Genomic DNA, 27,388 nt, shown 5'->3' with positions numbered 1-27,388 from the left:
GAAAATCATAAATAGCTACAATATTGCACTTATGTCACAAATTTTCCCTAGAACAAGTAATTATTAATATTCTATATTGTGTATTGGAAAAGGCAGACACCCTTGGATGACTGACATCTGATACATGAGGGATTGTAGCGCATACAGCAAATAGTATCCAGAGGTAAAGTGTGAGGGGGAACTGAAAGTGCTACGTCCATGTACTGGTACATTAGGGAGAATACAATATGTGAGCAATCTCCTTCATGGCTGCAAGTTTTTTTTTTAAATCTATTTGATAAACCATTTAAATCGCACAATATAAAAAAAAAGGAAAAAAATAAGTAAACATTAAAGCAAAAATCACAGACGCAATGCAATCTATGAAGTTAATTAAATATGTATTTTTATACAAAAATCATCCATAAACAGTAAACTACAGAGAAATGGCAGGTCAGCTATGTCTTGCATGCTGTATACATACAAATACTGTCCAGTGTAAAAAAGAAATGCTCACAGGTAAAGGAGTTGGCAACTGTTAGAAAAAGCATCTCTATCAATGATTATCCTGTACATATGGCAGATTGATGGGTCTGAATAAGAGAGTAGGTTAGCTGCAAGGAAAAGGTCAGCACATAGCAGCATCATTTCCCTCAACTTATGGGAGAATGTTTATAATAGTCCTTGCTACAAAACATAAAATCACCCATCTTCATCCAGTGTATTTGTTGCACCTCATGTGAATTGATTACACTGCAGGATTCCTCTGACAGAGACCTGCCCTGTCGAACAGCCAGTTAGAGAGCAGCTGCTGTTAAACATTGCAAAGCTCTGTTAGAGGAATCCAGCAGTGAAGCGACTTGCCATCATCTTCTAAAAATATTCATCTATAGTATACATAGATATTTGCACACATTGTACACCTGCAAGTTACTTGTACTACATCGGTTATCGGATGTTGCACTGATCAGAACAGCACCATATAACACTCAGACAGTGAGTTTGTTAGTCATGAATACTGCAGAAGTTCCTCCCACTGAATGGGTTTAGAGAACACCTCTCTTTCCAGCCACAGCTCGTAAGTATAATGGAAGTCCTCTGGCAGTTCAAGCCTTTGACCCACCACGCTCTGCAAACAGTTATCTACCGGGGCAAACTCCCAATTTGGGTTCTTCTCATATCTCCGGCTGTTGAAACACTCAATGTTTCCCCGCAGGGTACATTCCTCACCCTGGAAGTCCCATGGTCTAGCGTCGATATCTAATGGAATGAATACAAAAAATTGTTTTATTGGAAAGGACACATTTAGGTCATGCAAAGATAATTTCATAATTAACATTAAAGTAATTGCATCATATGTTTTTGATATTCAATATTTAAAGCTGTAAGAATAGTAAGTTCGTAAAACGTACATTTTAAAGTAGTGGCAGTGTGTGCACAGGTGTGATCCGGTTATCCTGGGACTCCAGTTCCTCCTCATTTTAAATCTGTAACTTACACTGATTGTTTTACTAGAATTAAAGAATCCTACAGTATTTAGATGACTGGATTCAGTGAAACTAGACAGCTATGATGACTTAATTATTTTTGGCATCTATGACACAGCCAAGGCTGAAGGACTTTTATAGAGTGACCTACAGAAGGTCTGGAGTTCCCGTTCCAAAATATGGGTACCATATGTGAGTCATAATGTTTAACAACTGTAGCTTTATTAAAACAAATTCAAAAAGTGATCTCCACAAACAGAAACCTCCCTTGTTTTAATACCCCAGTAATCCCATGACCAGTAGAATAGGACTAGCATTTAATTAAGTAAACTGTAAACTTTATTTATTTAAGGAACATACTGTAGTGGCAATGAGAGCGGAGAAAGTATTAGGGCCCAGGTCTGAAAAAGAGGTGCAGCCAGAACCCTAACATTGTGTGGCCACACCACCCACAGCGGCACTGTCTGATGGGGATTGTAGTAATATCCAGACGTTAAAAATCCCAACTGATCCCAGTGTGTATTTTAACTAACACCCCCCTCCCCCCACAAGCCTTACCCTGACCCTAGTTTTGGGATGCCTACGTCTCCATTCTGACCTTCGGGATGGACACTGTGGGATATTACCTACATCCCTATGAAGATGGTATTTTGCTTTAAAAGCAAGTGACTAGAGTACTGTTATCAACATGTAACAGAATGACCATACCCATCTGCTCAGCGCTCAGATTGCATCCTATTGATGAAAACTATATAGGCCAGGCAACGAATCACAGTATTCCCTGGTGGTCACCTGAACATCCAACAAGAAATCAGATGCTGAGTGCTATTTCAGCCCGTCAGGCAATAATCGGATAGTCTCAGATTGGCATTATGCTAATAAATACAGTATTAGAATATTATAAGTGACATGCAGAAGAATGGAGGTAGCAAAGATATTTTCAGTTGTGGTCATTTATTAAGAGCACTACAAAACTTTTCACTGGTAAGCCTTCATGGTCCACAAAGTGCACTTCAATGTGCATGCCAACAGTTTTGGGAGCTCCAACGAGAGAACAGGTTATAAAAACCTTATAAGAGGTACACTATCAGAACTCTAAGGGAGGAATTCAAATGTTTGAAAAGTCAGTTGGGTGTCTTTTTTTTCCTATCTAATAGACAGGAAAAACAAACACCCAACCGACTTTTCAAACAACTGAATATCCCCCCTACATGTTCATCTGCAAAGCCATTCAGTTTCACCGCTACTAAATAACCCTAAACTGCAAAAATATCATTACTGCAGTGTTGCACAAGTGCACCTACTCTACACTTTGCTGGAAGCACTTTCCCTATGCACAGCACATTCATTTTGCCTGTTGATGCTCCTCCTCCATCTTTCTCCACAAACCTCTGTGCTCAGGTAAAATTCAAAAGCTGGGCATACACTATACAATTATCTGGCAGATAATCTGTGGTTGGAATGAAAATTTGGTAATGGATGAGAGCAACTGACAATCGACCATTTTCTCCCAAACACTGGAAAATTGACAAAATCTGCATGATTTAACCAATTTGTCTGAACATCAGGTTTTGTCCATTTTCCAGTGTTTGGGAGCAAATGGTCGACTGTCATTTGTACTCATCCATTACCAGATTTTCATTCCAACCAGCCAGATTTGGCAGATGATCTGCCAGATAAATGTATAGTATATGCCCAGTTGTATATCTCAAAGGCGGGCCACATATTTATTACATAGATAAGCATCCAATCATATTATGAAATAGAAGAGCAAGAATATAAGAGTAGTGCCAAGAGGATCCGTGGCCTAACTGCTTAGCTGGTAGTCCACACGAGTGGACAGATCACTTACTAGATAAATTTAAATGTAGCCTCCTTTTTGCTGCTCACGCATAGTACACGCAGTCTGACAAAAATAGTAGCATCATAGTTTATTTAGTTAAGGTTGAATCTACTATGCTTACTGTTCCTGAAATCGTGTATAAAAGAAGGTGTAATCATTCACTAACTAGTGAAATTGCAGCAGTGTTTTACTCCCAATATCAGGTTTGTGCCACTCAGGTAGATTACTCTGTCTATTCCTTCAACATATGTTCTGGTCATAGCTCCTGTAAGGGAATATAGATTCGAGACTAGCTTCAACCATCTATCCATAGTCTCTGTTAGTTACGGAGGGTGGAGGATTTAACTACACGGGCCACGTGGGAATCCACCGAGGGGGGGGGGGGGGGGGGTGTTGTCTCCCATTTAGTACAGTCAGACGCAGGGACGGGATAGAAAGAAGTTAGTCACTTGGGAAGTTCCATAACATGATCAGACTGAGGAAATTTATCTTTGACTACCTGTTGATGCTTAAAGAGCGGAGAATGTTTATATTTGGGAGCAGGGTCCTCTTCCACAATTGAAATATACATTGGATATATTTTACAGCTCTTACCAAGGTAGTTATATCCACTGGGGACTGCCGTTCCTCTCCCTGGAGGGAGACTCAGATAGAGAGACCACAGCATCCTCCTCCTCACTAGAAACTGCCTCCGAGTCTGTATGTGTAGATTGAGAAGAGGGGATAGGACATCTAGTGGCTTTAGAGGGCAAAGGACTGTCGCCCTGTAACATCTGTTGGAAAGCGGTGGAGGTCTGTGCCAGGCTTTGTACTAAGCTAGAAAGCACATCCACCAAGGAGGGTGATGGGGCTGTGACAGACAGAGCCTGAGGTATCAGTTGAGAGGATGCACCTGCTGAGGAAAACCCATGGGGAGGGTGGGGGGTTGGGGCAGGGGCAATCCCAGGGGTTTGCAGGTGGTCCGCTATCTGACCCAGCAACTGTGAAAAAGAAGCTTAGGGTGGTTCTTGCACAGGGGCTGAATGGAGCGATGCATAACCAGCAGTACACAAATCATCATGTATAATGTCCTGAGGAGATAATCTCATGTAAATCAGAGATCATTTCATGTAAACCCTGTTCTGCAGGGTTAATAGAAGTGCCTCAGCTTCTTTACCACTTCTGCGTTTGCCAGACATAGCAGAAAGGGAATTTCAGCAGCACACAATATGGTAACAGAGAGTGTGCAACAACAGTGCTGTGACTAACTTCAACAACTCGGAGAGCAGTGAAGATGTAGAAACCCTTAAATACCTGGTCCCAGGGTGAAAGGGAAGAAACAGAAGGGATAGGTATATGCTGACAGTGAATAACAACAAGAGCAGACAGCAGTGCTAGCACAAGTCACAGACAATACAGAATACAATTTAATATACACTGCAGTGGGCACTAAATCAACTATGCAGCAGCAGTTACAGGTACGATATTAGCGCTGTATAACCTGGCTCCTTGGAGAGGTATACAGGGAGACTGGACTCAGCGTTCCCGGTGACCTGTAGCTACACTGAAGATCGCTGCCCTGGGATTCTGAGGGGGAGGAGGAGTAGCTCAGTGGCGGGAAGACCGCATGGAATGGCACCCTGAGCTGGGGGAGGGGCCACAGGCAGAGTTTTGGCCTCCCCTATGCTGGTGTTACCCACCTGGTACTCTGACCTCATTAAAGAATGCCTGTGCCAGTAAAATCCCCTTGTGGTCTAGTTGAGTCCTGGCACACCAGTGGATGGACTGCTAAGAACCCCCCCCCCCCCCTGTTGGTGTTATGGAGCAGCAGCGGAGCCTAGCGCTGCTACTCAAAACTTGTGGTACAAGAAATTAAATAAAAGCTTGGGGTTGCTTAGAAGCAGCCCCCCTGTTTAAACAGTGAACCAGCTCCTGCCGGCACCAAACTGAAACTGATCTGCCTAAGCTTGGAGGCGGGGTATAAGGCGGAAGGACCGGAGCATACAGGGATACCTAAAAGCTTAACTGTTTGGTGCCTGGTCATTTACCACCACCTACACCCCGGTGTCCCCCTGTTGAGCCTATGGAACCCGAAGAAGTAATAACCGATTTCCAATCATTTGGAATTTTTCCTACATTAGCCACACAGTTTCACTACTTAGGGATGCAAATTAGTTATAATGATGCAGATTATGTGCAACCCAAAATTGATTTCCTTAAGGCCAAGCCTCCCACATGGGAGAAGGTGTTGTGGACTACCAGGCATTCCAAGCAATCAGTTAGGAAGCGGATCCTCTTGGCACGGCTCTTGTGTTCTAGTTCTGCTATTTAATCAAGCTGAAGTTGTATGTACTTCAAAAATCACTAATGTTTTTGCCCTTCCATATTTTCCATAAAATAAATAGTTATCTCTTTCATTACATGGGTCAATGAAGACTCTTCGCTATATGACGTAGAGAGGTGACTTGGCATTTTAAGAGAAAAAAATGCTGCTGCTCAGGCTCTTCCCGCACTATACCCCTATTGGCCATCAAAACCTCAGTGTAAGTACGTGCCAGATGAAGCCAAGCATTTGCATATTTTGCGGCTACTGCAGCTTTACAACTTTAGTTATTATCTTATGTACGTTTTTTAATACCAATTCCACAACATGGTGGAGAATTAGGGACAGACTGCAGAAAAGATTGCCAGCTCCTCAGTGCACCAGCAGTCCGTCTCCAGCATGGGAGCATTTCTGGAGGACCCGGCAGATAGCTGCCTGGGGTCAATCCGTCACTACTGACAACGGTCTTACAGGTTTCAACTGCGCCACAGATATGCTGGTGCTGGAGAGTAGTCTCTGCCATTCGGAACAGAGAGAATCTAAAGCCATGGTCTGCTCCAGCACCACAGGAAGTGTCTTAGGTCCCAGTGCTGGGGAGATATTGGGTCAGTGGAAGGGCGCCCACTAAGTTTTGCTTAACAGGAAGACTGGAAACTCAGGGGGCTGAACCCTGTACGGCAGCTGCCATACTGGCATAAGACCTGGAGGGAGGTGCTATCCCCGTCTCCCTATCACCAGTTTCTCTCCTTTTGTGTGTGGAGCTGTATTAACTTTTCCTTTGTGTGCTTTCAAATCTAGAACCCAGAAAAAGCACTTCCAGCCGCCTCACAAACTTGGGAAGAATCAGTTTCAGATAATTCATCTCAAATGCATAACATATAGTCTTAGTAAGTGCTTAATATTACAGATCATGAACAATCGCTGGCTCCCAATACTCCCGATTAAAAAAACTGATTTTATTTCCTCATCGCCTCAATTAGACGATTTTTTACATTTCCAGGGACTAAACATAACAATAAATCTGGGCACTAATTGTATTTTTGGTATAACAGTGTGACAGACTGCTGATTCTATAGAGGGCTTACCAGGAATCCTCAACAATGAAAAAGAAAAAGGGACGAGGTTTCTCTGGTCAACAGTCATTAGGCCGGACATGAAAATGACATGCAGCAGTACTAGGATGATTTGTCAACATGATGAACTGACAACAGGTCCCTGGTGGTCTACGGACTTCTACTCGGCGGCAGTAGCAACTCCAGCGTCTTCTTCTGTGTCCCGACGGTGCGGTGAAAGTCACATCCAGGTGAGAGCTGCCTTCCAGTGAGTATATTTTCCACATCCCTAATTCCTAATCGTAACCCTAACCCCCTCAGTCTGACCCTAATCGCCCCGACGATGCCTAATCATCAGCATCCTGAAACTGACATTTCAGATGCCGACCATGTGCCTGTTGATAGTTTGCACCTAGTCAACAGTCTGATTTTGGATGTACAGTATGGACCGGGTAAGATAGAAAAGCAAAAGCACTGTATATCACACTAAAAACATTTAACAACAATAATTCACATAGCCAATGTGTTATACACTAATACAGTCCAAACATAACACACTAGAAGATCCACAATAATGATCTTAAAAAACAGTAAGAAATGTTAGACACAACTACACAGCCCCGCTTCAGTTTCCAGGCAGAAAAGAAAATATTCATGCAGTTAGAGGTTACGTTATTGCTTAAACAGGTTGCTAAATATTAGTTGCATATCAATTCTCCAAGCAGCAAAATATATTTATAAGAAGCGTAGTTCAAACAATTATGCATCCGGTTCTGCTGATAACCAGATGTTAACAGTGATTTTGTAATCCACAATATGTTAGTTGTTCGTAATAAACTCATTTCCAGCAGTAATATATTAAATATAAGGCACAAAGTACAAGATGCAATATTAAAGCCACAAATATGATGTGCAGAATGTTTTATAATCTACCAGTAGTGGCCCCAGCTACTAACTTACAGCACATCCATCCCCTCTATAGAGGGGGGACACATCTGTGAGACACAGTGCTAATCCTCCATGGTCCACCAAAAATGCAAGGTCCACTGGGTTGCTGCTACTGCATTATTTGATGTACAATGTTGAAATTTCATCCTGGGGGCCAGTGGTGACTTATTTTCTCCTGATGGCTCCAGCGGAGTCTTCCGGGTCCCGGCACTTCTGGGTCAGACCTCCGATCCTCCAGCATTTACTAAGTATTTCTCGGCAATCCCTAACCATAAGCCCTACCCGCCCTCTAGTGCCTAGCGCTAGCCTCCCCATCACCGCAGCCTATCCCTTCTGCCCGCAGTGTAACCCTAATGTCGACATTAAAACTGCCATTCTGAGAATGTCAATATGTTGCTTGTCAACATCATAACTATCTACGTTGTAGTGACGACATTATGAATGTCAACATTGTTATTGACCTTTTGACTACATCCCAGTCCCCTGGGATTGATTAAGTGCCTTGCCCAGTCAGACCTGTCAATGTTCGTCTTACAGATGTGTCTCCTCTCTAAAGGTGCACCATAGGAAGCACCAGCAGTGGCCTCTAGAAGACCGACTTCCTTTTATCCATCCCAGCTAAAGACAGAACCAAACTGGACTGTCCTCCTATGGAAACTCCAATTGCCCAGTGCGGGTTTGAGAGGTAGTACTGATAAGATACATGAGACTATATTAAAATCTATCTTCATAGCTGTGAGGTCTTCTCTCAGACCTATCTTGGTACCATAAGATGGATAGTCGAATGACGGGTCGATCACCTGCTATCAACGTAAGTCTAGTCTCTGCTACAATATCAGCTTCAGCAATTGCGTTTCATTGCACTCTATGGCTATGCTGTTGGCTGGCTGACTCAGAATCAAAGAAAGCATTAGAATTGCTTCCCTTTGTTGAAGTCTATTTGGGCCTGAGCAAGAAAGTAAAATTCTAGCTTCACAGCTTGAGGACTTTCCTTTTGTTACTTTGGCTCTAAGGGCAGAAGGAACCATCATTTCCAAGAGGTTAATTCTAAGCACCACATGGAGGAGGTAGGACTAGAGGTAAAAATAGGATTTTGGTACTTACCAGGTAAATCCTTTTCTTTGAATCCATAGGGGGCACTGGAGTACTCTTGGGATATGGACGGCCTCCATAGGAACAGGGCACTGAATATTTAAATTTAGAACACTCCACCCCTCCATATCCCAGAGTACCTCAGTGTTTTATACTGAGCCGAACAGGAGCTATAGAGAGGTTGACAATGGAGTATTACATATAACATAACGGACAACAATGAAGTTGACACATAACGTTACTGGCAACTAAACAGTTGACACCATAACCAGCACATGATAATTTGAACCAGTCGATGAGAGTGTGTTACTATAAGATCCCCTGAACTTACCACGAACCAGGTAAAACTGCTCTGGGTGGGCGTCCAGTGCCCCCCTATGGATTCAAAGAAAAGGATTTACCTGGTAAGTACCAAAATCCTATTTTCTTTTTCATCCACTAGGGGTCACTGGAGTACTCTTGGGACGTACCAAAGCTTCCCCCGTGGGCGGGAGAGCTGTTTGGCACCTGTAACACTAGGCGGCCAAAGCTAGATGCTGATGCCGCAAACGTATCAAACTTGTAAAAGCGCACAAACGTGTGCACTGAAGACCATGTAGCCGCACGGCAAAGCTGCGTCGTAGAAGCTCCACGACCAGCTGCCCATGAAGTTCCCACAGAACGTGTGGAGTGAGCTGTTACTGATGTAGGCGGCTGTAACCTAGCATGAAGGTAAGCCTGACGTATGGTCAGTTTTATCCATCTGGATAAGGTCTGCTTAGAAGCTGGCCAACCCATCTTGGCAGCATCATAGAGAACAAACAACGTATGACACTACCTTTGGTAAGAAAGCGGGATTCGTCCGAAGTTCCGCTCTGTCATCATGAAACACCAAATACGGTGGCTTGCATGACAAGGCACCCAAATCTGAAACACGCCTTGCCGAAGCTAAGGCTAGAAGAAAAATTGTTTTCCAAGTGAGAAACTTTATATCCACTTGCTGTAAGGGTTCAAAATATGAAGACTATGAAATCTAAAACCAGATTCAAGTCCCATGGCGCTGTAGGTGGAATGAATGGAGGCTGTACTCTGAGGACACCTTGCAGAAAAGTGTGTACCGACGGCAATAGAGCCAATCGTCTTTGAAAATAAATTGACAACGCAGATACCTGCACCTTTAGTGTAGATAAACGCAGTCCTCCATCTAACCCCGTCTGTAGAAATAACAAAAGACGGGATAACTTGAAAGATGATGTCGGAAACTTCCGAGCTTCACACCAACCTATATAGGCACGCCAAATTCTGTAATAATGAGCTGCCGTAACTGGCTTCCTAGCGCGTAACATGGTTGGTATAACAGATTCTGGAATGCCCTCACTTCTTAAAAGTGCGGTCTCAATAGCAACCCCGTCAAACGCAGCCGCGCTAAATCGGGGTAAAGGAACGGACCCTGTTGTAACAAGTCCGGACGTAGTGGGAGCGGCCAAGGATCGTCTGCGAGTAGTCCGTGGAGATCCGAGAACCAAGCTCTCCGAGGCCAATGAGGTGCCACTAGTATGACTGTGACAGACTCTCTTGATCCGTTTTAGCACCAGAGGAAGCAGCGTAAACGGTGGAAACAGATACACTAGGCTGTACGGCCAAGCGATTGTGAGAGCATCCACCGCCACTGCCTTTGGATCTCTCGTTCTGGACACATACTGGAGCGTTTGGTGATTGTGGCGAGACGCCATCAGGTCCACTTGAGGGTAACCCCACCGCTGAACCAACATGTGAAACACCTCTGGATTTAATGCCCATTCTCCTGGATGAAAATCCCGACAGCTGAGATAATCCGCCTCCCAGTTGTCCACTCCCGGAATGAACACTGCCGACAATATCACCTGGTGGTATTCTGCCCAATTGAGGATTCGAGCTACTTCCCGCATTGCCATGCAGCTTCTCGTTCCTCCTTGTTTGTTGATGTATGCGACTGCCGTTGCGTTGTTTGACTGCACCTGGACAGTCTGAGAGCGAAGCATGTGCACTGCTTGTCGTAGTGCACTGTAAATTGCGCTGAGTTCCAGGACATTTATAGACAGCAATCTTTCGTGATCCGCCAGAGACCCTGGAGCTGACAATTTTGAACTACAGCTCCCCAACCTCTGAGACTCGCGTCCGTCGTTAGAATTATCCAATTCCAGCCGCCAAACAGTTTCCCTGGGTTAAATTGTGTACCTTGAGCCACCAGAGTAGAGATACCCTTGCCCTTGGCGACAACCTCACCCTGTGGTGAATCTGCAGATGTGAGCCCGACCACTGTGTGAGCACATCCAGTTGAAATGGACGTGAGTGAAATCTTCCGAACTGAAGCGCTTCGAAAGCAGCCACCATTGTTCCTAAGAGGCGAATGCACAAATGTACCGAGACTGTGCGTGGCTTGAGCACTAATTGTACCAGATGGCGAATAATCTGTACTTTCTGTTGTGGTAGGTAAATTCTTTGATTTACCGTATTGAGAATCATACCTAGGAATTGAAGGCATTGAGACGGAATGAGATGTGATTTCTTGAAGTTGACAATCCAACCGTGGTGAACCAGTACATTGTACGTTAGCAGCGCATGTTGGAGAAGCATCTGTTGAGACGGGGCTTTGATGAGTAGATCGTCTAAATACGGAACTATTGTCACTCCCAGGGATCTGAGATGAGCTATCATCACAGACATCACTTTGGTGAATACCCGAGGCGCTGACGAAAGACCAAACGGTAGAGCCTGAAACTGGTAATGGTTCTGGCGTATTGCAAACCGCAAGAACCTCTGATGAGGCTGCCAAATCGGAATGTGTAAGTACGCATCCTTGAGATCTAGCGCAATCATGAATTCCTTTGGCTCTAAACCTGCAATCACTGAGCGCAGAGATTCCATCTTGAATCTGTAGTAAGTTACGTACCGATTGAGACCCTTTAAGTTCAATATTGTCCTGACTGAGCCATCCGGCTTCGGTACCACAAACAGACTGGAATAATAACCCTGTTGGTGTACAGGGACTGGAATCAAAACTGCTGAATCCAGTAGGGACTGAATGGCAATTTGCAGAACCGCCCTCTTGTCATCCGAGAGAGGTAGGCCTGTCTTGAAAAACCGCAGTGGCGGAAGACAGTCTAACTCTATTTTGTAACCTCTTAACACTAAATTGCGGATCCACCCATCCGCGGATGTCTGGAACCACGCCAAATGGAACGTCTGAAGGCGTGCTCCCACAATCGGAGAACCGAGATGGGCTGGTAGCCCGTCATGCCACTGGCTTGTCGGTGACCTTAGCGTCCTGACGACTTGTGTTGGTTTGTTGGAAACCACGTCCACGACCCCGTCTACCAGGCGTGGCTGTTCCTCTCCCACGCCCGCGAAATGGCTGAGGTCTAAAGGATTTGAACGCAAGTCCAGCGTATCTCCGTCTTGGTACCGCTGGAGGCAATGGTAAGAAAACAGACTTTCCTCCCGTGGCCTCAGAAATCCATTTGTCCAATTCAGGACCAAACAACTTCTCGCCACCATAAGGTAACGCCTCTATACCTCTTTTGACCTCTGCCTCCGCTTGCCAAGAGCGCAGCCAGAGAGCTTGTCGTACTGTAACCAGTGACGATGAAATGCGAGAAGTGAGCTGACAGACGTCAGTAGAAGCTGTACATAGATACTCCGCAGCCTCACACATTTGATCAGCAAGAAGTATAAGGTGTTCGTCATGTAGGGCAGACTTGAGTTCTGTTATCCATACTATGAGCGCCTTAGTGACCCAGATGCCAACCAAGCCAGGTCTCAGCAGCACTCCTGCTGCTACATACATGGACTTTAGCATAGTTTCTATTTTGCGATCTGAAGGGTCTTTAAGCGTAGTAGCAGCTGGCACTGGTATGGTTAATTTCTTTGTAAGTTTCGACACTGACGAATCAACTATTGGTGGATTCTCCCATGTACATGTCACAGAGTCTGGAAACGGGTAACTAGACTTAAATCTGCGAGGTATAGAAAACCGTTTATCTGGAGTCTGTCGTGTTTCTACTAACATCTTATTAAGAGACTCCGAAACAGGAAAACACATTGGAGTTCTCTGTCGTTTAGTAAATACGGACAAACAAAGAGGAGGAAGGGGGGTGCAAATCCCCACCCCCAAATTCCCTTCCGCACACTGAAAATTACCTGTAACCATCCCTGAATCTATCTGGTAATAAAATTCAGAGAATTTGTCACAAATGTTTGCAAACACATGTTTAAGCTGCTGGCCACTTCACGGCTTCTCTGATACAGTTTAGTAAATACGACCTGATCATTTGTCAGAGGCTCCTCAGTTTCTGTAAACTTCAGAGACTGACGCACCGCTCTGATGAGATCATCAATGCCTGAGCTGTTAAAATCCTCACTATCTGACTCCACTTCGCCCTCCTCACCCTCATCTTGTGCCGTGAGGTCTGGCATGGAATCGTCAGAATGCAACATAGCAGAAACTGGTAAATCATAAGACATATGAAATTTATCCCGTCTACCCAAAATGGATTTGGAACTTTCGCAAGGCTGAGACGCCTCCGGTAGTTCTGGCGGTCTCACCCTAGACTCAGATCTTGCCGCTTCCCGCTCTTGTCGAGCGGCGGTCAATTCTGATTGCAACCCATCCAGTACATTGGCTAGCATTTCCCATGGAGGGTCCGGGGAGGAAACTGGCTTTAAAACCGGAGCAGAAATTATATTCGTAACTGAATCCACAAAATATACTGTACATGTGGTAGATCCATCCGGTAACACACTGCTACAGACTTTGCAGTGATGCTTTTTAATTTTTGCTGGTGCCTTACTCATTATGGAGACAGACAATACAATACACAAAAAACAGACACTTGCACGACTCAGTAAAATAGTACGAAGGTGTCTCTATACATATATCTGGCCAAGTGCAGTACACGTGGCCAGTACTATGAAATGTGATCCCAAATTCCCACTAACACCCCTGCGCCTCCAGTGGAGTAGAGATGTAGTACTGGAACGTTCTGGAATCACAGCAGGAAGACACAGGAAGCATGGTTAAAATGGCTGCCATGCTTAAAGTTATAGTCACAGTACAGGTTACAAGCTTTTAAACTGATATATAACCCTGTATGAACATCCTGTGTAAATCATCCCTGCAGCCTAGCATACTGCTGTTGCTGCTGCTTGTCCCCCCTCGTGCCGCTGATTGTACCCCCTCGTCTGCTTGCAGCCTGTAATGCCCCCCCCCCCTCTGTATGCTCCGTTGCGGAGGCAGTATGCGGGGCGGGCAGCGTTAGTGTGGGGCGGCCAGCGGGAGCCGGGTAGCGGGACGCGCTGGAAACAGACAGCGGGGAGCGCGACCTGAAGCGCTCTGAACAGCGGCGGCGGCCGGAGCAGCGGCGGCGGGTGGGCTGTATAGGCGGTATCTATTAAAGAAAACATTGTCCCCACACAGCGGGGCGGCAGCGTGAGCTGACCGCCCCGACCAACATACCTGGACTCCTGTGGTGAGGCTCCGACGGGGCTTCTCTGTAAGCGCCGGCCAGCCTTTCTGCAGGATGTCTGTATGGCTGTGAGGGTGCTCTTTTATTGAGGACCGACACGCCACAGCTGCTTGTAGCACCTTGCACTATCCCTGACCCTGGCCTTTTGGAAGGGGGAAAGGGATGTGTATGAAAAAAGAAAAAATATTCAAAAGAATTGTGGACTAAGCCACATAAGCCTGTTGCTACTTGAGCACAGAAAAAACACTGAGGTACTCTGGGACATGGAGGGGTGGAGTGTTCTAAATTTAAATATTCAGTGCCCTGTTCCTATGGAGGCCGTCCATATCCCAAGAGTACTCCAGTGACCCCTAGTGGATGAAAAAGAAAAGACATTGGTCAGCTGACACCAGGCTCCCAAACCTACATACAAACCTTCCACGTGACAAGAATTTCTTTTACTTGGGGATCTCTTTGACCACAACAGATGAGTGGGTAAGAGGAATTGTAACCAGAGGATACATAGTGGACCCTTTAGATTCATAGCCCAAACAATTCTACAGCACCAGTCTTCTCGCAGACAGCTTGAAGCATGGGGCTCTATAAAGAATTTTTATGCTGTGTTCAGTAGTTGTTGTACCTGTCCCACCAGACCGGTTTAGAATTCTATGGTGAAGACACCAGATGAGTCCTTCTAACCATTTCTAAATGTAAAGAATTTTAATATATATCTTTAAGGAGAGGGATTCACGATGAACCAATTGAGATCAATTGTGAATAGCATGGAAGAGAATAAATAAATAAATAGAATTAATAAATATCAGCTATGTCTATATCCATGTTCCCATTTGGGAAGCTTATCAATGCCTTCTCATATTTTCAATAAAATCTAATTTCCAATTTCAAGCCCTTCCGTTATGACTTTCCATGGCACCAAGGGTGTTTACAAAACTGACTGCTGTCAGAGCAACATTCTTCCAATGGGATTAAGATAATTCCTTATGTAGATGTGTAATTTGTTTGGATTACCTAACTTTCTTATACCACTATCTCCAGCTCCGGCATGCAGTTTGCTGGAGTCCCACCACTGTTATTTCTTCCCCATTGCGACAGCTCTTGTAGTCACTGGGTACCTGTAAGGTTATATCAGCTATGTGTATTCCTATTACACAATTGTGCTGGAGATGCCTTTTGTGCCCTTAGAGACAAGTGGGAAGTTTTTCTTTTAGTGCTGGAGGCTGAGGATTGGAATCTTACCCTTGTGTAGTCTCTTAGGGTGAATGCCTCATTGACATTACAGAAAATACAGATGTTTATCTTCACAGAGTGGATTACGATTAGGCTTACTAAATTTGGAAGAGGGGGCTACCACTAGCTGTGCTGAGTATGGAGTATTGGGTGCGGACTTCTGGCATCTGTTGTGGGCTTGCGTGAAAACTTCACAATTCTGCTGTCACTGACTGCATCATTACGATAGGCATTTGCATGCCCTCGTCCACGCAGAGATATGCATCTTTGGGACTGGTATTGATGTTCCTTAATGTTACAATCTATGTGAATCAAATGTGCGTGTTAGCAAAGGCCTGCATTGTACACTGTTGAGTGGCTCCACAATCTCCTACTATTCCAGTGTGAATTGGCCAAGTCAGGTCAACGGTAGGACATGAGCGATTTGTGTATGACAGCAGAAAGGACCCTAAATGAATCTGGTACATTTGTCACATGTGGGTGTCTGAGCTGTGTCTTGCTAGCCTCTGCATTGTGAGTCTAGGCACATATAGTCTGATACACAAGGATCTTTAAGTTGTTCTGCCTATTTGTTCATGATAATTGGTGACAATTGTGTACGATGAAAGCAAATAGATATTGTGCACTGTTCAAGGTTTGTTATTCTTGTGTGTATTTTTTCTACATCTTGTTTAATGTACAAAAACCTTGACTAAAATGCTCAATTAAAATAATAAGATTTTAAACCAGTCTGGAACAACGAGTATCGTCTGTACTCTTCTTCGCCTTATGATCCTCAACACTTTTGTGATGAGAGGAAGAGGAGGAAACACGTAGACCGAGTGGAACACCCACGGCGTTACCAGGGTGTCTACTGCTACTGCCTGAGGGTCCCGAGACCTGGCACAATACCTCCGAAGCTTTTTGTTGAGGCGTGAGGAATTCCCCAAAGACGTGTTATGTCTGAAAAGACTTCTTGATGAAGTCCCCACTCTCCTGGATGGAGATCGTGTCTGCTGAGGAAGTCTGCTTACCAGTTGTCCACTCCCGGAATGAAGACAGCCGACAGAGCGCTTACGTAATTTTCCGCCCAGCGAAGAATCCTTGTGGCTTCCGCCATCGCGACTCTGCTTCTTGTCCCGCCTTGGCGGTTCACATGAGCCACTGCTGTGACATTGTCTGATTGTATCAGAACTGGTAGGTTTCGAAGAAGACTCTCCGCTTGTCGAAGGCCGTTGTATATGGCCCTGTGGTCTGATCACAGTCCCTGAAAATTTCTTCCTTGGGTGACTGCTCCCCATCCTCGGATGCTTGCGTCCGTGGTTACCAGGATCCAGTCCTGAATTCCGAACCTGCGACCCTCCAGCAGGTGAGCACTTTGCAGCCACCATAGGAGAGACACCCTGGCCCCTGGGGACAGAGTTATTTTCCGATGTAAGTGCAGATGCGACCCGGACCATTTGTCCAGAAGGTCCCATTGAAACGTCCTCGCATGGAACCTGCCGAAGGGCGCCACCATTTTTCCCAGAACTCGAGTGCATTGATGAACTGACACCCTTTTCGGTTTTAGCAGGTCTCTGACCATGTTCTGGATGTCCTGGGCTTTTTCCAACGGGAGAAAAACCTTCATTTGTTCCGTATCCAGTATCATACCTAGGAACGTTAGTCAAGTTGTCAGAATCAACTGTGACTTCGGTAGATTCAGAATCCAACAGTGTTGCTGGAGCACTCTCAGAGAGAGCGTTACACTGCTCAGCAATTTCTCTCTTGATCTCGCCTTTATCAGGAGATCGTCCAAGTATGGGACAATTGTGACTCCATGCTTGCGCAGGACCACCATAATTTCCGCCATTATCTTGGTGAAAATCCTTGGGGCCGAGGAAAGCCCAAACGGCAACGTCTGAAATTGGTAATGACAATCCTGTACAGCGAATCTCAGGTACTCCTGATGGGAGGGATATATGGGGACATGAAGGTACGCATCCTTTACGTCCAGTGACACCATAAACTCCCCCTCCTCCATACTGGCTATAAATCGCCCTGAGCGATTCCATCTTGAATTTGAATCTTTTCATGTATAGGTTTAGGGATTTTAGATTCAAAATAGGTCTTACCAAACCGTCCGGTTTCGGGACCACAAAGAGGGTTGAGTAGTAGCCTCTTCCCTGCTGGTTCAAGGGAATCCTGATAATTACTTGCTGTAGACACAGCGATTGAATTGCAGTTAACACTACATTCCGTTCTGGTGTAGAAGCTGGTAATGCCGACTTGAAAAATCGGCGCGGGGGCACCTCTTCGAATTCCAGTTTGTAACCCTGGGAAACTATTTCCAACACCCAAGGATTCAGGTCTGAGCTGACCCAGGCCTGGCTGAAAAGTCGAAGACGTGCCCCCACCGGTGCGGACTCCCGCAGGGGAGCCCCAGCGTCATGCTGAGGGTTTTGTAGTAGCCGAAGCGGGTGCTCTTTTCCCTCTAGCCTTACCTTTGGCAAGGAAGGAGGACACCCGACCTCTTCTGGACTTTTGCGACCGAAAGGACTGCATCGGATACGGTGGTATTTTCTTTTGCTGTTGGGCAATAAATGGTAAAAAATTTGATTCACCTGCGGTAGCTGTGGAAACCAGGTCCGTCAGCCCATCCCCAAACAATACGTCTCCCTTATAGGGTAGGACTTCCATATGCTTTTTTGAATCCGCATGCATCACCCGTCCATTGGCGAGTCCATAAGGATCGTCTCGCTGAGATAGACATGGCATTGGCTCTGGAAGCCAGCAATCCAATATCCCTTTGAGCATCTCTCATAAATAAGACTGCATCTTTAATATGGGCTAGAATTAACAATACAGTATCTCTATCCATGGTATCAAATTCAGCCGTCAGATCATCTGTCCATGCTGAAATTGCGCTACATACCCATGCTGACGCAATTGTCGGTCTTAGCACAGCTCCAGTATGCAAATAAATAGACTTTAAAGTAGTCTCCTGCCTGCGATCCGCAGGATCTTTGAGGGCCGCTGTGTCTGGAGACAATAGCGCCACTTTCTTGGACAGGCGCGTTAAGGCCTTGTCCACAGTGGGAGGTGATTCCCAACGCACCCTGTCCTGTTTAGGGAAGGGGTATGCCATATAAATTCTTTTGGGGAGCTGCTCTTTTCCGGAGTCTCCCAAGCCTTTTCAAAGAACTCATTTAGTTCATGAGATGTGGGAAAATTTATAATCTGTTTCTTTCCCTTAAACATGTGTACCCTCGTGTCAGGAACAGAGGGTTCATCAGCAATATGCAACACATCCCTTATTGCCACAATCATACACTGAATGCTTTTTGTCACATTAGGGTGCAATTTTACTTCATCATAGTCGACACTGGAATCAGAGTCCGTGTCGCTAGAAGTGTCCACAATTTGTGCTAAGGGACGTTTTTGAGACCCCGACGGGCCCTGTGAGTCGGTCCAATCCGAGGATTGACCCCCTGATGCCTCCCCTGATTCAGCCTTATCAAACCTCTTATGTAAAGATGCCACACTTGCATTCAACATATGCCACATGTCTATCCATTCCTGAGTCGGCACAACCGACGGGGACACACCACTCATTTGCTCCACCTCCTCCTTGGAGAAGCCTTCCGCCTCAGACATGTCGACACGCACGTACAGACACCCCACACACACAGGGATAAACCTATAAGGGGACAAGACCCCAACCAGGCCCTTAGGAGAGACACAGAGAGAGTATGCCAGCACACACCCAGTGCCTTAATAACATTGGAAAAAAATGACCAGATAGCGCTTTTTTATATATATACTATCCAAATTCCCACTCACTGCGTTATCAATGTGCCCCCCTCCTTCTTTTTCCAGCCTGTGAAGTGTTCAGCAGGGGAGAGACCGGGGAGCCAGCGTTCTCATGCAGCTTCTGTGGAGAAAATGGCGCTGGTTAGTGCTGAGGATCAAGCTCCGTCCCCCCAACGGCGGGCTTCGGTCCCAGTGCAATTGTAATAAAATGGCGGGGGATCTGTGATTTACTGCCTCCGCAGCCTAATCATACTCTATTGTGCCCAAAATTGAGGATTATTGCTGCCCAGGGCACCCATCAGTGCTGCCTGTGTGTGTTGTGTCTGGGAGCAATGGCGCGCAGTTACCTCACGAAGATCTGAAGTCTTCTGCCGCCTGAGATGTCTTCGATCTTCTCATACTCACCCGGCTTCTATCTTCCGGCATCTGTGAGGAGGACGGCGGCGCGGCTCTGGGACGAACCCCAGGGTGAGACCTGTGTTCCGACTCCCTATGGAGCTAATGGTGTCCAGTAGCCTAAGAAGCAGAGCCTATCAGTTAAGTAGGTCTGCTTCTCTCCCCTCAGTCCCTCGATGCAGGGAGCCTGTTGCCAACAGGACTCCTTGAAAATAAAAAACCTAACAAAATTCTTTTTCTACAGAAAATTCAGGAGAGCTCTCTGCAGTGTACCCTTTCTCCTCTGGGCACAGGAACTAACTGAGGTCTGGAGGAGGGGCATAGAGGGAGGAGCCAGTGCACACCCATAGGAAAAGTTCTTTTTAGGTGCCCATGTCTCCTGCGGAGCCCGTCTATACCCCATGGTCCTTACGGAGTCCCCAGCATCCTCTAGGACGTAAGAGAAAAAAAACATATTATAAGATTAACGCTAAAAACTCGATAAAAGGGTCTGAGAGCCACCAATGGCCTACTAAACGTCCTTGAGTTATTGTATGTCTTTAATTCAGAAATTCACAAGCGATATATAACAAAGAGGCTCAAATCCTGATAACCACTCACCATTGCCATAGGCCCAGTCATCGTTCATTCTGTGCCGCACCATTTGGTAGATGGCAGACATAGTTTTCATATTGCTTTTCCTCCACTGTCTTCCAAGGTACTTGGTCTGGAGCTTCAGTAGTCTTAACACATATAACTGCATCATGGCATGTTTCACTTTCAGTGCACGTTTCAAAATGGGGGAAGATTTAAACACAACCAACATCTGCCAACAAAATAAAGTTCTGTCATCACAGTGTGTTAGCAAACAGAAGCTCCTTTTTTTTTCTTCATAACATGGACAGTAAAATACATGGGTTCTGTTTCTTGCTGATACAATGGGATTGGTCACATTTTATATGTATCAATTTAAAATTGAAAAGTAAATATAAAATACAAGCTGATCCAATTAAATAATAAGTATCTTGTAATCTGAGGCAACCAATTTTTCTAGAAGCTATTTTAAACTCTGAGAGGCTGACTGCAGAGACAAACAAATCTTTCCTACCTCTAAAGCAGACATATAGATTGGTAAATGCTCAATTAGCTTAGTGATATCATTCAGGTGCTCGAAAGGGAGGGGTATTTATGAGCAAGAAAAAAAAAAAAAAACAATTGGGTTTTTTGGGGAAACCAATTGCTTTTTTCTACCTCTAAAGCAAACATCTTTAAGCTGTATTAAGTTTTGAAGAGGAGAGAAAGGTACTCTTGTTTGGGGCACACTACTACACTAAAGTCAATATGGTGACAAAATTGCTATTAAAACATAACATTTATTGGCGGGTAATCAAACTATATATCACGCCCAATCTCCTTTCTAAAGTGATCCCTGTTATTGCGCATATTGTGCCCATTGTAATCAGCTTTAGCTGCGTAAAGGGTTAGAGTGCCTTGCTACCCCGGGGGTAGCGAGCTGAAATGATAACACTCCAGTCAGTAGAAAAAGAATGGGTGTGGAAGGGGGTGCAAAGAATTGAATACCGCCCATTATACATTGCATTTAAAATAATGACTCAGGTTATGAGCTGACAAAAAAAGAGGATTTTGGTACTTACCGATAAATCCATTTCTCTGAATCCTCTAGGGGACACTGGAGTCCTATACAGTAGGGAGGTGAATCCTTGAACCGGAGGTGTGGCACAATCTAAAATTAGCATTGTCTGCACAGCCGGCTCCTCCCCCTTCACATCCCTCCTCCCTCAGTTTGAAAAATTTGACTGAGAGAATAGGACATGACACTATAGCACATGGCGAGGAACCGAACCGTACAACTTATCAAACAGCGGCCAAGAACTCTTAACCGAAAAAAAGGAACGCTGTTTATACGAACTGTTTTAAAACAAGAACTTAGAACACAGCAGGTTGACAGCACCGAGGCAGGCGTCCAGTGTCCCCTAGAGGATTCAGAGAAATGGATTTATCGGTAAGTACCAAAATCCTCTTCTCTCTTTCATACACTAGGGGACACTGGAGTCCTATACAGTAGGGGACGTCCCAAAGTTTACCCCCAGGGTGGGAGTGCGGTCGGTGGCCTGCAAAACTAAACGTCCGAGCTTAGATTCTCCGGACGCAAAAGTATCAAACTTGTAAAATTTTGCGAACGTGTGGGCTGAAGACCACGTCGCCGCTCTGCAAAGTTGAGTAGTAGAAGCACCCCTGGCAGCCGCCCATGAGGCACCCACTGAACGGGTAGTATGAGCACCCGTCTGAACCGGAACCTGTTTGCCACAGGAAACATAAGCTTGCCGAATGGTAAGTCTAATCCATCTAGCCAAAGACTGCTTAGATGCTGGCCAACCCTTCTTTGGCCCATCATAAAGGACAAACAAATGGTCCGACTTTCTGAAGGACGACGTACCTTGTACGTATACCCTTAAAGCTCGGACAACATCCAAGGACACGTCCTCATCTGTGAGACCCTGGAAAGATGGAACCACTATTGGCTGGTTTACATGAAACCCCGAAACCACCTTCGGAAGGAAGTCCGCCCTTGTACGGAGTTCCGCCCTATCCTCATGAAAAACTAAGAAAGGACTCTTACAGGATAAGGCTCCCAACTCAGAAACTCGCCTAGCCGAAGCCAAGGCAAGTAATAACGTGACCTTCCAAGAGAGATTTCAGGTCTGTTCTTGTCAACGGCTCAAAAGTCGGTGACTTCAAATATTCTAACACCAAATTCAAGTCCCATGGTGCCGTGGGAGGACGAAAAGGGGGTTGAATCCTCAGAACCCCCTGTAAAAAGGTTTGAATCTCTGGCAAGGATGCTAACCGCTGTTGAAAAAGGATGGAGAGAGCCGAAATCTGAACCTTCAGAGAGCCCAGTCTGAGGCCTCCCTCTAGACCGGCCTGAAGGAAAAGTAGAAGTCGAGATAAATGGAAGTTCGTTGAATTCCATCCCCGCTCCTGACACCAAGCCATGTACCGTCTCCAAATCCTGTAGTAGTGCCTGGCTGTGACCGGTTTTCTAGCGGCAATCATCGTAGGGATGGCCGTTCGTGGAATCCCTCTGTTTCTTAAGATCCAGGTTTCAATAGCCACGCCGTCAAACGCAGCCTGTTCAGGTCGGGGTGTAGGAACGGTCCCTGAGATAGCAGGTCCTCTCTCTGAGGTAACCTCCAAGGATCTTCCGCAAGTAACCCCCTGAGGTCGGAGTACCAACTCCTGCGGGGCCAATCTGGTGCGATTAGAATGGCCCACACTCGTTCCCGCTTTACCCTTTTCAGAACCCTGGGTATGAGTGGGAATGGTGGAAATATGTAAACCCTCCTGTAACACCAAGGGAGTGTTAATGCGTCCACTCCTTCTGCTGCTGGATCTCGCGTCCTTGACACATATCTGGGCAGCTGATGGTTTTGCCGAGACGCCATTAGGTCCACCTGAGGTAGACCCCATCTTCTCACAATCATGTTGAAAATCCGTGGGTGAAGGCACCACTCTCCCGGATGCATGTCCTGGCGACTGAGGTAATCTGCTTCCCAGTTCTCCACACCTGGAATGAACACTGCCGAGAGAATGATGTCTCTTTTTTCCGCCCACAACAAGATCTTTGTGGCTTCCTTTAACGCCATCCTGCTCTTTGTTCCTCCTTGCCTGTTTATGTAAGCCGTCGTCGTGACATTGTCTGACTGAATCCTGATGTGTTGATTCACGACTAGGTCTTCTGCTAAGAGAAGTGCACTGTAAACTGCCCTTAGTTCGAGGATATTTATGGGTAGTTTGCTCTCCTGTAGGGTCCACCGTCATTGAAACTGATGGTCGTTTAGGACGGCTCCCCAACCTCTGAGACTGGCATCCGTCGTCAGGATCCTCCAATCCCAAATGCCACATTTTTTTCCGGCTGCAAGGTTCTTGTGTAACGACCACCATATATATCAGGGAGACCCGTACCTGTGGGTGAAGTCGGATTCTCCGATGTAGAAGCCAGTGCGAGCCTGCTCCCTGAGCAAGGAGGTTCATTTGGAATGGTCGTGAATGAAGTCTGCCGTACTGGAGAGCTTCGAACGACGCCACCATCTTCCCGAGAAGTTGCACACAGAGGTGCAGAGAAACGGTTTGCGTCCTCAGTACCTGAGCCACTAATCTCTGTAGGTCCTGGATCTTGTTCTCTGGCAGGAACACCCGTAATAGGACCGTGTCCAAGATGAGACCGAGGAATTGAATCCGTTGAGTCGGTATGAGGTTGGACTTTTGGAAATTGACAATCCATCCATGTTGAATTAGGAATTGATGGGATGTCTGAACATCCTTGAGCAGTCGATTCTGAGATGGAGCCTTGATCAATAAATCATCCAGATAAGGTATATAAAGTAATTTTTATTCAGCAGTCTGGAGATTAAGGTACATACATTGCAGAGCATAATCATGTCTCAAGCATTACATCTATTCAAAATATGTCAAGTCGCGTTTTACACATATCTTACATCAAAAAAGTATCAATACATTTTCAGTATAGATGTATACTAGGATTTCCTAATGCTCTAACCTTCATGACTTACAAAATCCGCACCCATCTATATTAGTCCTCATTTATTTTTTATATTTAAACCCGTAATCTAAACTATAGAAAAATAACAAACAACCAAAGAAAAAGGCAAGGGAGGCAAATTAAGGAGTATTTTGATTCAGGGCTCCACTAGTCATACACGTGTGTGAGCATGTGGGCTCACAGGGCCCAACCGTCATCGTCTCAGTACACTTCAGTCATAGTAATTTATTGACATGCTTGCACTTTAGTGTCTACTATATTTGGGGAACAGGATGAGAGTGGGGGGAATCTAGCCATGGAGACCAAACTTTTTCAAACTTAGCTGATGCGTTTTGCTTCATGTAAACATATCTCTCCTTAATTATAGTGTCATTAATTAAGGCCTTAAGTGCAGATATTAACGGTCCTTTAGGGGCCATCCACACTCTTGCAATGCAAACCTTAGCCAAGGCACATACATTTAGAGCATAGAGACCCATTGAACCAGACTCAGGAGCAAGGCACCCCATTCCCAATATACAGAATTGTGGGGTAAGCAGTCCGCCAGGCACCCCCGTACTCTCCAGAATTGACCCGACCCCCGACCAGAACACCCCCAACCTCGGACAGTCCCACACTAAATGCCAGTATGTTCCCACCGCCCCCCCACACTTAGGACAGAGAGGAGATCTGCCTGTGCCAAACGTAGCCAGTCTAGCTGGAGTCATATAAGTTCTGTGTAAAATGAAGAATTGAATCTGTTGATATCTAAGGGACTTAGTAACCTTAGCAGGGTATTCTAAAGCGAGGACCCAATCCTCCTCATTTATTGGACCCAGATCCTCCTCCCACTTTCCACGGAGACGCGTCAAGGGGTCCGCATGGAGCTTGGTGAGAAGATATCCATACGCAAGTGAGACCATCTTAGCCTGACCCAAAGTGGTCACAAATGTCTTGATGGGAAATGGGAGGATTCGCGGGGGTGATTCAGCAAATTGGGTCTGGAGGGCATGACGAAGCTGGAGGTATCTGAAGAAGTAGGAATTGGGTAGGTCAAACTCATCCCTCAGCTGTTGAAAGGATTTTAATGTAGTATCTAGATAAAGTTGAGAGACAGAGATCACCGATCTAGGAGCCCACACCTCCCGCCCCTCAAGCGCATGCAATTCAGGGAGCCAGTCAGAGTACCACAGGGGAGTATCCGGGTCTAGGTCGTCATATCTCAGGAGGTCTCTCAGGGCCCTCCAAATCTTTAGGGCCTGAAAAATGATAGGGGGAAGAAACCTAGCTATGCTCCCACTCAGTAGCACCTGCATAGGAGAGAGGTAGGGAAAGTAACAACGGATAAACTCACAATGTAGAGAGTCGGTCTCAGAGTTTTGTGCCCATATAGTGATATGAGTCAGCTGAACAGCGAAGTAATATATCTGAAAGTTAGGTAGAGCCAGGCCACCGTCAGATCTCTGTCTGGTAAGAGTATTTAACTGTATCCTAGGTCTTTTATTAGCCCAGATCAGTGAGGACAGAACGCTATTCAATTTTCTAAAGAATGTTGGATAGATATATACCGGGGATTGAAGAATAATATATAGGAGTTTAGGCAGTATAATCATTTTAATGAGATTAACCCTGCCAGAGACCGTTAGTGGAAGCTTACACCAAGTCTTAGATTTGCCCATGACCCACTGCATGGTCGGATCCAGATTCAGGGGGAGAAAATCAGAAGGGTCATTAGTTATTTGGATTCCAAGGTACTTAAACTGTACCGTCCAACACAGTGGTAGGGGGATTTTGGAAACAGTAGGAGGGGGGCCTATGACTGGCATAATGTATGATTTAGGCCAGTTAATTCTAAGGCCCGAGTGATCTCCAAATCTTTCTATCACACGCAGCAGGATGGGCATTGACCTGGTGTAATCCTGCAAAAACAGCAACATGTCATCGGCATAAAGAGCTATCCTATCCTCACGTGATCCTGTACATATTCCCACAATATCCGGGTGTGATCTAATCAAGCATGCCAGGGGCTCTATGGCCAAGGCAAACAGCGTAGGGGACAGGGGGCAACCCTGTCTAGTACCTCGGGTCAACTGAAAAGATGGGGATACATAACCGTTCACCAAGATCCTGGCACTCGGATGTTGATACAGTAGTTTAATCCATTTTATATAATTGGGTCCAAATCCCATACGAGCCAACACCTCCCACAAATAAGCCCACTCAATGCTGTCAAAGGCCTTGGCCGCGTCCAGCGAGACCACAGCCGAGTCAGAAGGGAGTCCGTGTGGGAGCTGTAAAATGGTATGCAATCTACGTAAATTAATAGACGTGGACTTTCCTGGCATGAAGCCAGTCTGATCCGGGTGAATGAGGGAGGTTATCACTGTGTTAAGCCGTATTGCCAGTATCTTTGCCAGGATCTTGGCGTCGGTGGGAATCAGGGATATCGGTCTATAGGAGTCCAGAGATTTGGGGTCTTTACCGGGTTTTGGGATCACTATTATAACTGCCTCTGACATGGAGGGGGGGAGATCGTTTCTGGCAAATATATCTAAATATAGGGCATGCAGCTTGGGGCCAAAAAAATCAATATGATTCTTATATACCTCGGAGGGAATTCCGTCGCATCCCGGAGCCTTGCCATTAGGGGACATACCAATGGCCGCAGTCACCTCCTCGAGCGTTAAAGGTGCCTCCAGCAACTCGCAGGCCTCAGAGGAGAGTGCAGGTAGCGGGACACCCCCCATGTAGCGTGAAAGATCAGAAGTAGAGCGCTGCAACTGAGAATTATAAACCTCAGAAAAGTAAGATCGGAATAACAGCGCAATGTCCGGTGTGGTGTCGACAAAGGAGCCATCCGCTCCGGACATCTGGGTGATCGTGGTCCCAGGGCGATCGTAATGTATAAGGCGGGCCAGAAGGCCCCCCGTCCTATCAGCCTGCATATATATATTAGTAGCTTTGAAAAGAAGGGAGCGAGAGTTTCTATCAGACAGGTGGGCCAACCAGACTGACTGAGCCACCAGCCATCGTGTCTTTGTCGCAGGGGCGTTGTCAGATAAATATTGGGACTCTAGGTCTCTAGCATCTTTTTCAAGGGCCTGTTCTCTCTCCCTAGAGGCCATTTTATGAGCCGCTATCCGTCCAATATATGAGCCTCTCAAGAACGCCTTAAACGAGTCCCAAACTACTGTACCCGGGGCAGACCCTATATTGTCGCCAAAGAACCCCTCCCATTGAGTCTCCAAGTCACCGCAGTCCCCCA

General features: G+C 45.8%; 1 protein-coding gene across 1 annotated transcript in view; it reads right to left on the bottom strand.

Moving 5' to 3' along the window:
* Positions 1-363: 363 nt before the first annotated feature.
* STRIP2 (striatin interacting protein 2) overlaps positions 364-27,388 on the bottom strand; it is a 246,197-nt gene continuing 219,172 nt past the window's right edge. The window contains exons 20-21 of the mRNA XM_063926727.1: positions 20,181-20,385; positions 364-1,239 (exon numbers count right to left, since the gene is read on the bottom strand). Of these exons, the coding sequence (XP_063782797.1) occupies positions 989-1,239; positions 20,181-20,385 (456 nt within the window). The 3' untranslated portion in view covers positions 364-988. The remainder of the gene's footprint in view (positions 1,240-20,180; positions 20,386-27,388) is intronic.

Source organism: Pseudophryne corroboree, chromosome 6 (genome assembly GCF_028390025.1).
Source record: "Pseudophryne corroboree isolate aPseCor3 chromosome 6, aPseCor3.hap2, whole genome shotgun sequence".
In the NCBI taxonomy this organism is placed as follows: domain Eukaryota; kingdom Metazoa; phylum Chordata; class Amphibia; order Anura; family Myobatrachidae; genus Pseudophryne; species Pseudophryne corroboree.
This window is presented reverse-complemented; position numbering and strand designations above follow the sequence as displayed.